Source organism: Tiliqua scincoides, chromosome 16 (assembly GCF_035046505.1).
Source record: "Tiliqua scincoides isolate rTilSci1 chromosome 16, rTilSci1.hap2, whole genome shotgun sequence".
Taxonomy (NCBI): Eukaryota; Metazoa; Chordata; class Lepidosauria; order Squamata; family Scincidae; genus Tiliqua; species Tiliqua scincoides.
The window spans coordinates 2,087,589-2,101,019 of NC_089836.1; the positions used below are offsets into that span (position 1 = coordinate 2,087,589).

At 49.4% G+C, this 13,431-nt stretch overlaps 1 protein-coding gene across 1 annotated transcript in view; it reads right to left on the reverse strand.

Annotated features, from left to right (window-relative positions):
- The window catches only part of CACNA1B (calcium voltage-gated channel subunit alpha1 B), a 198,956-nt gene that overhangs the window by 164,585 nt on the left and 20,940 nt on the right, over window positions 1-13,431 (reverse strand). The window contains exon 5 of the mRNA XM_066610860.1: window positions 8,888-8,991. Within this exon, the coding sequence (XP_066466957.1) occupies window positions 8,888-8,991 (104 nt within the window). The remainder of the gene's footprint in view (window positions 1-8,887; window positions 8,992-13,431) is intronic.

Below are 13,431 nucleotides of genomic sequence, written 5' to 3' on the forward strand. Positions count from 1 at the left end.
CTCATTCTGCTCAGATCTGTGCCACCTCCTGGGTGGCATGCTCCATTGGGTTGCTGCGATTCCCCTTGCCTTGAGCAACGCTGCTTTCAGCCCCAAACTTGCACTGGATACAGTGCAGGCCTGCTGGTCTGCCCGTTCCAGAGCAAGTTAGGATTGGGCTGTAAAACATTTTGTGTTTTTATTTATTTAATGGGGTTGCATGGGTAATGACTGCGGCTTCATCTGCTGGCCCTAAACCACCTACCTCAGTGTTCTTCAACCTTGGGGTTGGAAAACCAATGGGGTCATAAATCCTCAGTTCTGGGGTCATGGTGACTTATGGGAACAAAAAGGTTTGAAGACCACTGGACCACCAGGTAAAGGGGAGGCGTATGGTGTAGTCCTTCAGGTACTGTGTCCCAGCACTGCTCAGGTTCTTAGCAGTTGTGCTAGAAGCTTTCACTAGTGCCAGGATTCATGGTAACTTTTTCCAGTCTCTCTAATAAGAATATCTGGTTTCAGTGAACAGCACTGAGAGAGTATTACAGGGGTGAGGAGTGGGTAGCAATGGAGGTAGGTGGACAGAGAATGTCGGGGGGGGGCAGTTTTGATGGTGTGGCCTCCAGTCTCATACTTTATTGAGTGATTGATTGATTGGGGTTGTGGAATGAAAAAGGTTGAACACTGACCTACCTAGTACAGTTTAAAAGCGTCTATATATGTAAATTTTGATTAAAAACACATAACACTGCTTTCTGCACTTTATGTTCTGTGCAAGGATCCTTGCACAAAAAGGGTAATCTGGAACATCATTATAAGGCTCTGCATAAGGCTCTGCATTATAAGTTTGATGCTGATTTTCTACCCGAATCACAATCGCGCAATAATGTTCCAATCATGCCTCCTCCTTAGGTATTTTCTTTCGAGACTGAAGAACCTCAAATTTTAAATTAAATGTGCAATGAGGACCTGTACTTTTTAAAATAGTGGCAGGGGGAGGGCTAAGAAATGGAGTGGAAAAGCAAGCAGGGGGGGCTGGGCGATTTTAGGGATTTGCCGCCGCTCACCCTCCCCCCACCACTATTTCAAAGGGAAAAAGAAACTTTCAAAATTTCATGATTGTGAGAGGGGCTAACTCCTCCTGCCTCCCACTGCAGGTCCAGTCCTTTTTATAGCCCCCCTCCTCCAACCCTTAGGGATACCACCCAATACCACCCAAGGGACATACCACCCAAGGGAATACCACCCAAGGGATAGCTGGCCACTACCAAGCTTACTGCCCTACCCAGGGATACTGCAAGGTTGGGGAAACCAACAACACTCTCCACAACTAGGCTTTCTCTGACCTCCTGGCACAGCACATGCCAGCCAGGCTCTGAGTTCGAAGTCTAAGACAGTGCCCCTAGTCACAGACATAAATCAGGTGGCACAGAGCTGACCACCAAGGTGCCAATCCGAAGACAAAGGGAAGTGGTCAGGCCCGCAGGCTCAAGGACCACACAGCATGTGCGGTTTGCTGCAGTCCAAAAGTTGGAGAAAGTTGGAACTGGTGGTTACACGATGTTATTTGAGCTGTGAATTGGCTCTGAATGGAGAAGTCAACAAGCAAGCCCTGCCAACGCCTTCTTGGCAACTCTCTCTCTCTCAATCTTATTTCTCTCTGTCTCTCTCCCCCCCCCCCCCCCAAACTGGCAAAGCAGGCAGATGTGGAGCCGAAACAAATTCTCCAGATGGGAACACTAAAGTAGGCCAAGAGAGATGAATGGCTTTTGCAGGCAGCTAAATTTGGAAACAATTGTTGCTGTGTCCAGAATGGTGCCCAAGAAGGCACCTTTGAGTGTGTGGCAAGACTTTAAAGCACTGGCCTTGTCTGACCGCATGAAGATGAGGAGGGCCAAAGCCTCCTGATGTAAGGTTCTCCTCCCACATCTGATAGTCATGGAAGGTCCCCACAAGGTCATCTAGTCCAACCCCCACCTGCAGCAGGAAATCCTCCCAGATTTCCAGATTTCCGCCCAGCAGGAAATCCTCCCAGCAGCTGCCTGTCGAGCCACTGCTCGAAGACCACCCCCCATGTCAATCTGTTCCACTACTGAACTGCCCTGACTGTCGAGAGCTTCTTCCTGATGTCTGGCTGGAATCTCCTCTCTTGCAGCTAGACCCATCAGATCTAGTTCTGCTCTTAGAGGCCGCTGAGATCCAATGTTCCATGGGACGGCTCTTCAGGTCTCTGAGTCTTGCCACACACTCAAGGGTGACTCCATTCTTGGGCACCATTCTGGACACAGCGACAATTGCTTCCAAATTGAGGGACAGTCATACACATCTGCCCTTCTGACTCCACCCTTGTTGTGCCTCTGGGTCCTACCCCCAGCACAGGTGATTGATGCAATCAGAAGAAGGGGGAGAGGCCCACCATCTCTCCCTAATATTTCTGGCTTTGTCTTGTCCACACTGCTTAGCAGGGATTCAAGAGTGCACAGACTCCTGAGCTGCAACAAACAGGTGGAACTGCTAAGCACTTGTGCATTGCAGGAGTCCCATAAGAACATCAGGAGAGCCAAGGATCAGGCCAAAGTCCAGCTTCCTGAATCTCACAGTGGCCCACCAGGTGCCTCAGGGAGCACACAAGACACCTGCACCCCACTGCCACTCTCTTGCACCTGGCATTCAGATGCAGAAAACCACGAGGTTGCATGTACCCATCATGGCTTGTCACTTGTGATGGACCTTTCCTCCATCAATTTGTCTAATCCCCTTTTCAAGGCATCTCGGCCAGATGGCATCGCCACATACTGTGACAAGGAGTTCCACAGATTAATTCCATTCTGGGTAAAAAAAAAAATTCTTTTGTTTGTCCTAACTGGAGATGCTGCCAGGAGACGATGTTTGGAATAAAAACAGATACCCCACTGCCAAAAGCTTGAAGCTGGGAAGTCCTGAGTGACCGTCCTTGGGCTGGGGAGACAGATCAGGTCAGGGTGGTCACTGTAAGCAAAGCAACACCCCCCTGTGGGCCCATTTCCCCTGTACTCAGCGGGCCAGTCTTGTCCTGGCTTCCTTCACTTCGCAGACCTTCAGTGTCTCTCACCACAAGTCCTTTTGCTCTCAGAACAAAGAGCTGCTCTGCAAGAGCTGAATTATTCATTTCCATACCAAGAGCAGCTTTCTCCTCCAACATAATAGCAGCCACCAAGAGGCTGCCTACATAGGAAGTCTGGCTATTGGGAAGAGAGAGCCACAAGGAGAGAGCCACAAGGCTTGGGAGCTTTGGAAGAGCCTGGGGTGGCACCCCTTTTTGCAGGCACTCTTTGTTTTTGCCATGATGTGGATGCCTTCATTTTCATTTGCCCCATTGCAGTACCTGGCCCAAGGTCTCTCGGCCATTCAGTCTGAGTTGGGGGACACTCAAACGTCTCTCCCTGGTGGGGTTCTTACTGCAGGAGGGAGAAAAGAGTTGGGACTGACACGAGACACGGGCAGCCAAATCCAGTGCAAATTCGCCCAGGGCGATGCAGCGGCACATGCGTAGCTTCCACTGAATCCTGCAGAGGAATTTCAGCTGCTTGAGGCAAGGGGACATTTGTCAGCAGCTGCAGTGGGACAACTTGCGCCAGTGCAGGTGATATCATGGGCACAAGTCCACGTTGCCCAGTGTTCACAGATCAGGCCCTAGAAAGGGGTAGGACATGGCACTGCTCTGACCCGCCCACCTCCCAGACCTGATCACCTCTCCCCTGTTGCCACCCTCCCTCACTCTGCCTAGCTTGCTTCGAACCCTTCCACACCCTACCTCCATGCCTGCAATGCTCACCTGTTCTGGTGCTTAAGAGCGGGTACTGGTACTGGCGGGACAGCACAGGCCTTCCGGCAGTCACAAAGTGCTTTTGCTACAATCTGCACCAGTGGAACAGTTGCTCCTCCAGGGCAGAGGCACCCCTAGGCTTGTGCCATTAATTCGCTGTGCCTCCAAACAGGACATGAAGGCCATGATCCTCTCCTGCTGTTGTTCCCAGCAAGTTGTGTGCTGAGGTAGACTGCCCCTGGCTCTGGCCATCACAGCTAGAAGTTATCGACAGACCTACTCTCCTCCTGAATCTGCGCTCTGTTCTTTCAGAGTCATCTCTGCGTGATGCTTTTCTAAACTGAGATGTGGAGGAGGAGACGGAGGAGATGGCAACAAGGAAGAAGCCATTTTTCTCAGTGATGCTTGACCAAAAAGACAGAATATACCTTGGAACGTAAATCTGAGGGAGACTAGGAGTAGGGGTTGGGAACAGAAGGGAAAGCTTTGAGTTTGGGGCAATGAAGCCAGCTCTTTGATTAGCACCAAAGCGTCTACCAAGAGGGGCAAGCACCCAACTGGCAAGCACTTGTGCACCCAACTGGGAGTGTTTCTAGGCAGCAAATATGTCACTCTCCCAAAAACAACCCAAAAAAAGTCACAGGTTCCAGCAGCAGCTGGAAAAGAACAGGAGTTCAAAAAGAACGGCACCTATTCCCTTTTAAGCAAACAGGGGTTGTATCAAAACAAAGACTTGCCAAAAAGGCAAGCTGGAATGCTGACATTTGGGAGCAGGAATTTTTATAGGTGTCTCCCAAATCCAGGAGCACACTGACTTGGCCTATTTGGGGGAGAAGTAGAGTGAGTGTACAAGAAGAAAAAGGATGAGCAAAAAAACCCATAAGAACAGCCCCACTGGATCAGGCCATAGGCCCATCTAGTCCAGCTTCCTGTATCTCACCGGCCCCACCAAATGCCCCAGGGAGCATACCAGATAACAAGAGACCTCATCCGGGTGCCCTCCCTTGCACTGGCATTCTGACACAGCCCATTTCTAAAATCAGGAGGTTGCACATACACATCATGGCTTGTAACCCGTAATGGATTTTTTCCTCCAGAAACATCCAATCCCCTTTTAAAGGCATCCCAGCCAGATGCTGTCACCACATCCTGTGGCAAGGAGTTCCACAGACCAACCACATGCTGAGTAAAGAAATATTTTCTTTTGTCTGTTCTAACTCTCCCAACACTCAATTTTAGCAGATGCACATCTGCAGTTATGTGAGAGGGAACAGAGAATCTCTCTATCCTCCCCATGCATAATTTTGTATGTCTCAATCACATCCCTCCTCAGTTGCCATTTTTCTAGACTTAAGAGCCCCAAACGCTACAGTCTTTCCTCCTAAGGGAGATGCCCCAGCCCAGTAATCATCTTAGGGCCTAATCCTATCCTAGCTCTGGTGTAGCCACAATGCAGTCCCGTGGTAAAGGTACACACGTTCCCATACCTTAAGAAGGCCCCAGTGACTGCCCCTACAACACAGGATGCAGATCACAGCCCAATGGCACAACTGCACCAGCCCTGGAAAACCAGATAGGATTGGGCCCTTAGTTGCTCTCTTTTGCACCTTTTCCATTTCTACTATGTCCTTTTTGAGATGTGCGGACCAGGATACAATACTCCAGGTGTGGCCTTAACCATCATTGTACAATGGCATTATACTATTAGCCGTTTTGTTATCAATACCTTTTCTAATGATCCCAAGCATAGAGTTGGCGTTCTCTACTGCTGCCGAACATTGGGTTGACACTTTCATCGACCTGGCCACCACCACCCCAAGATCTCTCTCCTGATTCATCACAGAGAGCTCAGAACTCATCAGTGAAGTTTTGATTTTTTTACCCCAAATTTGTAGAGGTACGTGCCTCTAAACATGGAGGCTCTACACAGCCACTTTTCCACAGGCCACAGCTACAGAAGAACTTTTCCTCCTATAAACATATGTCTCATCCCTTTTAAAGTTGACTTAAGCCAAACACCCTGTGGCAGCTATTACAAGATACATGACATGATACATGACATACAAGAGCATGGTATGTCACACATTGGGATTCCACTAGAACCAAGACAGAACTGCAGAAATCTAGGGATAAATTTGGACAGGGAGAAGTTCAGAAGCTCCCTGCGCTGCCCTCCCCTCTGCAAAATCCTGTACCAAAAGTAAGCTGGATTTGACCTAGGTGGGTTTACACTGGGGGCATAGTTGCCAATGGTCTACATGCTGACATGCAAGCCTGATTAATAGCCGGTATTTATCTCAGGAAGGACCAGGTTGTGTCTCCATCAATCAAGCAGTTAGATACGCTGCTGTGGATGCAGCTGCTCTGCAGTCACTACCCTCCCCCTGTGCATTGCATGTGCAGAGAAAACAGCCACCCCATAGCAAAGATGGAAAATAAGTTATCACAGTGCCTTAGAACTCTGCCCTGATAGATCCAGGCCACCTGATTCCTTCCATAGCTCAAGTGAAATGCAAAGAAAGAAAGAAACAAGGACTCCAACACAGACCCTTCAACACTGGGGCGCAAAAGACCCTGGACTTAAAATTGTTGTTGGCAACCTTCAAAGACTATGGTATGTGGTATCTGGATGGTGGTTCTGGCACAGCGTCTAGTGTGGCTGAAAAGGCCGATTCGGGAGTGACAATCCCTTCCACACCGGGAGCAAGTGCAGTCTGTCCCTGGTCTCTCTTCCCTGGTATGGGCCTTCCTTCTTTGCCTCAGACTGTTGGCCAAGTGACTCTTCAAACTGGGAAAGGCCACTCAGAAGCCAGGGTTTCCCACCTGTTGAGGTCCATTCCTAAGGCCTTCAGATCCCTCTTGCAGATGTCCTTGTATCGCAGCTGTGGTCTACCTGTAGGGCGCTTTCCTTGCATGAGTTCTCCACGATCCTTTGGGATCCGGCCATCATCCCTTCTCACGACATGACCAAGCCAACGCAGGCGTCTGTTTAGCAGTGCATACATGCTAGGGATTCCAGCTCGTTCCAGGACTGGAACTTTGTCCTGCCAGGTGATGCTGAGGATGCATCGGAGGCAGCGCATGTGGAATGCATTCAGTTTCGTCTCCTGTTGTGAGCAAAGAGTCCATGACTCGCTGCAGTACAGAAGTGTATTCAGGACGCAAGCTCTGTAGAAGTTCCGTCAGCTTCTTGTTGGACCTTTGTGAGTCTGGAAAACGTGGTAGCTGCTTTACCGATGCGTTTGTTTAGCTTGGTATCGAGAGAAAGAGTGTCGAAGACCGTTGAGCCAGGGTGCACAAAGTCATGGACAACCTCCAGTTCATGCGCAGAGATTGTAGTGCAGGGAGGTGAGTCCACATCCTGAACCATGACCTGTGTTTTCTTCAGGCTGATCGTCAGTCCAAAATCTTGGCAGGCCTTGCTAAAACGATCCATGAGCTACTGGAGATCTTTGGCAGAGTGGGTAGTGACAGCTGCATCGTCGGCAAAGAAAAAATCATGCAGACATTTCAGCTGGACTTTGGACTTTGCTCTCAGTCTGGAGAGGTTGAAGAGCTTTCCGTCTGATCTGGTCCGGAGATAGATGCCTTCTGTTGCAGTTCCAAAGGCATGCTTCAACAGGACAGCGAAGAAAATCCCAAACAAGGTTGGCGCAAGAACACAGCCCTGCTTCACTCCGCTTCGGATGTCAAAGGGGTCTGATGTGGAGCCATTGAATGTTCCAAAGTGCCTTTCATGTCCTTTTGGAAAGATCTGATGATGCTGAGGAGCCTGGGTGGACATCCGATCTTGGGGAGAATCTTGAAGAGGCCGTCCCTGCTGACCAGGTCGAAAGCCTTTGTGAGATCTATGAAGGCTATAAAGAGTGGCTGTCGTTGTTCCCTGCATTTCTCCTGCAGTTGTCCTTCAACACAGGGGCGCAAAAGACCCTGGACTTAAATTAAGAGCATAAAAATAACCTTGCTGTGTGAGGTCAGAAGTCCATTTTGTTCAATATCCTGTTTCCCACAAGGAACTTCTGCAAAGTCCACACACTTGCTAACAGCCTTTCCTTGCAGTTGTTCCTACTTAACTAGCATGCTGAGGTAGACTGCTACTAAACATGGAGGTGCCACTAAGCCATCAATACTCATGGCCTCCAGTCCTCTACCCACCCATTTTTCATGATGCCTCAATACAGGAAACAGCACATGTCATAAACGAACACATGTCATTAGTCCATCCAGCTCAGGGTTGTCAGCATGGACAGGGAGCGGTTCTCTAGCGTTTCAGATCTAGACAGGTCTTTCCCTGGGGGATTCCACCAGGGACTTATCCAGGGACATTCTCTCTACAAAGGCAAAGTTCTACCATTGAATGACACCCCCCCCCCTCTCCTGAAAAGTCTCTTGGGAAAGAATTATCCTTCTTTCCAAACAGGTTCAAAGTGAAAGAAGGGGGTATCCAAGGAGGCTGCCATGGGGAAGGTCAGGTTGGGTGTGGTTCAGAAGGCTGGAACTTGCACAGAAGGCAATCTCATAGCCAGGGGGTCACCACAAAGGAGGCCCTGACCCACATCTCCACCAGCTGTGCCGTGGTTGGTGATGGGATGTAAAACATGACAACAAAGACTGCTCTCCCAACAAAGACTGGGAGAGCAGACTGAAGTAGGATGAAACGGTTTAGTTTTTAATTGTACCGTCAAAGACTTCACAATTTCCACCTGATTAAAATAAAATCCTGATGAAAGAGTTGATCCCGCCAGAAATGTAACTGATTCATCTACTCATCAACCAAAATTCATCACATCTGCTAAGATTCTTTTCATTGGTGACAACCCTAAAAAAAATACATTTCTATTTATTTTTCCCAGCAATCCATCCCTTCCTTTCCAGGAGAAAGGAATGCTTGTCAAAGCAAAAGATTTGCGCTTCTCCCCAAACCTTTTAATTCCACTCTAATTTCTTTCTTTCTTTCTTTCTTTCTTTCTTTCTTTCTTTCTTTCTTTCTTTCTTTCTTTCTTTCTTTCTTTCAAATCCCAAACAGCAGAGAGTCAAAGAGGGTTCTGCAGGGTAACTCCTTTAGCTAATTTGGAAGTGAAAAGGATTTTTTTCTGGCCTTACCCAGACAAGACACCAAGCACCAGGTTGAGCATGAAGAAAGAACCAATGATGATGAGAGGGATGAAGTACAGCCAGTTCCACATGTTCCCAGCAGCGTCATTTGTCTGGAAAAAAAGAAAGATAAACTGTAATCAGGTATTAAGTCCATGAAGAGGCAACATTTTGGTTATTCTGCAGATATTATGTTGGGACTCTTTATGTGAACATTCACCAGGGGGTGCAGAATTTTGCCCACAGACTCTCCTACTGAACATTATTCGGATGCCACACCAATGGCACAACACCCACCATATTCCAAGGCTGACCCAGACAAGCACAACCCTTCCCAGTAATGCTGAGAGTGCCCTGGAAACTCTGGCATAGCCCGTTGCCCACAGAGCTGTCTCCACACATCAGAACAGTGTCAGCACAACTGTCTGTGCATCATCAGTATGATGTCCAAGGAGCCAATCCACACATCCACCTAGACCCACTGCCAGTGGCCAGAGAAGCACCAAGGCCAGCATGAGTGGACAAGGGCGCAGGGGGACAGTGCTGGCACAATGGGTGGCCAACACTGAGGTGACACCTCCCCACCAGCCACTGGAATTGAGTAGCACAGTGACAGGCATCTCCACGTACCATGGAGGGGGCACCCCAAGGATGACACAAGGATGCCACAATCCCAACACCCCCCAATGGGAGCTATAGTGGCACCAGCACAGAAGGTGCCAAAAAAAGACCTGCTAGGAATTTCTGCAATCAGTGTAAAGGTCCCTGATCCTTCACACACACACACACACACACACACACACACCCAAAGGAAGCTTTTTGACCACAGCAGAGAAAGATAACTCCCTTGGATGAGGGCAGCCACATGCAACAGACATGTAAGAACACCAGAAGAGCTCCATTGGAGCAGACCAAAGGCCCATCTCACAGCTGCCCACCAGATGCCTCAGGGAGTACATAAGACCATAAGAGACCTGCATCCTGTTGCCACTCCTTTGCACCTGGCATTCCAAGACAGCCTACTTCTAAAACCAGGAGGGTGCACATCCCCATCATGGCTTGTAACCTGTGATGGAGCTTTCCACCATCAATCTGTCCATTTCAAGACATCTAGGCCAGGTGCCACCACCATATCATGTGGCAAAGAGTTCTTCAGATTACATTCCTCACAAGTCTCTTCATGGCAAGGGTATCCGTTGTGGATATTCACCTCTTGGAATGAATCTCATCACCAGGAACAGGTCACAAGGGGAGCTCCTAGGAAAACAGGCTCATTGCACAGGTCAAGAGCTTGGCAAGCTGAGCTCTCATCTTTGACAGGATAGCCCAGAAACACCATGGGAGGCGGATAAGGAGAGAGGGAGGCAGATCTAGAACTCACACCAGTGACTGCAAAAGCTGCTTCACAGCTTGTGTGAAGCCAGCCACACCTGGCTGGGAGTCTGTAGCATATGGACCTGTCTAGCAGGAGTACTGGACAGGGCACCTCCTGCAGTGGCCCACCTATCTGGCCACACATATGCGCCACCCACTTGGCTTCTTCACTGGCAGTGTGGTTGTCCTCCCTGACCTCCTGCCATTTGTCCCACTGACCAATGGCAGCAAAGAATGGGGGAAGGGGCTCATGATCCCTGAGAAGCATCCCTCCCTCAGAGCTCAAGACATTGTGGAGTGAGAATGTTGCATGAGAGCCGGGGGGGGGGGGCTCCCCATGGTGCAGGAAAATGTGCCTGGCCAGCAGTAGTCATGGTTTCATCAAAAGGATCAGACACTGACATGTCACAAAAGGAAGACAGTTGATAGCAGAGACACCTGATAATCCCAAAGGGTCAGAATGTGGAGAGGGCAGTAGAGTCATGAGCTAAGAATACAGCATCCATACATGACAGCTTGGGAATCACCCCCCCTTTTGTTTTTCCGAAGTTGCAACAGCGACCAGGGTGTGACAGTCGGCAGGTGGACCCCTATGTGGGGGGGCGTACCGGCGTATGTGGCGAGGACAGGATTGGACCTCATGTAACTTATGAATGAGCCAAAGGTGTGTCCAAACGGCATGTAAAATCAGGCCTCTGTGAGAAGCAGGATCACCGATGTACATATAGCTTCTGCATGAATAGACCATTTCACAAGGCACACCAAATATATATACACGGAGTGGGGGGGGAAGGGGAGGAACCAAGAGACACATGATCCACCACACCCTCAGTGCAATGCTCAAAAGCAGCGTGAGCAAGGGCCTTCTCAAGAAACCCTGCTGGATCAGACCAAGGGAGCCCCATCTAGCCCAGCTTCCTCCATTGGCCCACCAGGTGCCTCTGGAAGCACTCGACCACAAGGTGGCTGCATCCTATTGCCAAGCCCTTGCATCTGGTGTGCGCAGACAGGCTGCCTCTAAAAGCCAGAGGTTGTATCCATTCATCATGGTTTGTCACCTGGGATGTGGACATGTCCTCCATCAATCTGTCCGCTTCCCTTTTGAAGGGAGCTAGGGCCAGAGCCCTTACCACATCCTGTGGATCGTTCACCACAGTCGTGAAAGGGGCCTCAATTGCAATGATAACAATGTATTCAAAAGCAGAACAAAAAGAGAATGCACTGACGATGCTGTTCTAGGGCAGGGTGTGTTTGTGAAAGAATGAGATCTACTTGTGTAGATCCATACAGAGGATCTACACGAGAGTGAAAACCGGTTGCTATGAAAGCAAGCTGAGGAAGCACATAGAAGCTACCCTGATGTCAGGGCATCAATAAAATCTACTTCAGTATTGGCAGCACAGACTGGTAGCATCTTTTCTTCAGGGTTTCCAGCAATGGTCCCTTACCGCCTAGCAGGGGATGCTGCCAGGGGTACGACTGAGACCCTGTGCATCCAAATCAGAGGTTCCATCACAGAGCTCTGTCCACTCTGTGTGAGCTATGTGATTGTGTGAGCTATATGAGTGTGTGTAAGATCTTCCTCACCCTGAATGAACTGAGCACCAAAGGGTGATCGACAGGGAATCTCATGCTGTCTCTCATATTGCTAATTAAGGGCTGGAAGTCGCAAAGTGGAATCAATTTTTATGCCTTCAGTTAAAATCTTTTAATGGTTTGATGCTTGGGTGACTGTCTATGCTGTTCAGACCCCAGCCACAAAATTCATCCTAGACAATGAAGATGGAAACAGGGTCAAGTTGGGATGCTTTGAAGGTATTGCACCTCAGAACCCAGACAGAAGGCTCCTGGTGTCTCCATTGCACAGGAAAATATTACATCATTCATTTAGCAGTACTTACATAGAGCACAAAACGCATGCCTGCCTCATTGCTTTTACCCATGCCTCTTGCTAGGTGGTGGCCCATTCTGCTTCCTTGAGAATAGCTGCCACTTGCCCACCTGAGTGTCCCAGGGCCATGGGACAAAGAGACTGACCTGCTCCCTTACACTACAGACAAAAAAAGTAGTCGGTGGCATCACGATATCCTGTGGCAAGGAGTTCCACATGCCTGCAGACCATGCACCACAGTCATGAAAGTGCCCTTGACTCAAATTAGGTATGCAAAAGCCAGGAAAAAGCAGAAGGAGGGAAACCCTTCTGTCATCTAGCCCAAAACTAGAGGTTTGGTTCCGAAACTAGGTTCCGAAACTGTGAGCCATGGAAGTCAGCCAGGGGAGCTGCAGAATCCTTGTGAAAAACCCACCACCCTATACAATGTATTGGCCTGTAGCCCTAATGGGGAGCCATGGCCAATAGCCCATGGTCAAGGGAGCTACCAACTGAAAAAGTTTGGAAACCAGTGACCTACCCCCAGAAGTGACCCAAGGATGATGCAGCCCATTTGTCAAGGGAGGGACCAGCAAAGGAGTGCCGTGGGGAAGAGGCCAGCTGGCCCAGGGCTGGCACTACGTTGCTCAAGCACTGGTCTCTCTCCCCTTGTGAGAGGGGTTCTGCTTGCAGGTCAAGCCTGATGTGCCTCATGGGCTGCAGCTGCTTATTTAGGGCAGGGTAAGGCACACTGGGCACACTGGGCTCATATCCTCCAGTGGCCCTACTAATACAGCACCCTCACCCAAATTCCTGCAGCACACCCAAGGGCCATTTGTGGCACACCAATGTATCTCAGTGGTGCACTGGTTGCAAATAGCTGCTCTGCTGCTTGCACAAAGGAGACCGGCCAGGAGCCAGAGCCAAGAGTACATCCTAGCCCTGGACGTTCTGCTGTTTCCTCATTGATTTTCTTGTAGGATTGTATGTTTATTCCAACTGTCGCCCTCCTCAGGCACTCTTGGAATTGGAGGGGATAAAAGCCCTCAAATGAATCAAGACAACCAAGCCATGAGCAGGGTCAGTGAGTGTCCCACAGATCACTTTTTTGTCCCCTATTCTTTCCAGTTATTTCGGCTGTGGCCTTTGGGACCGACTGAGATGACGCTGGGGGCACCAACCTCCACAATGCCTGGTAGACTGGAATTCAAAGTTCTCCACTTGAAGCCTACAGTCATCTTAGTGTTGCAGCATTACAGAGAGAGGAGATCAAGAAAAATCTGGCAATCCAAGAAGGAAGCAAATCCAG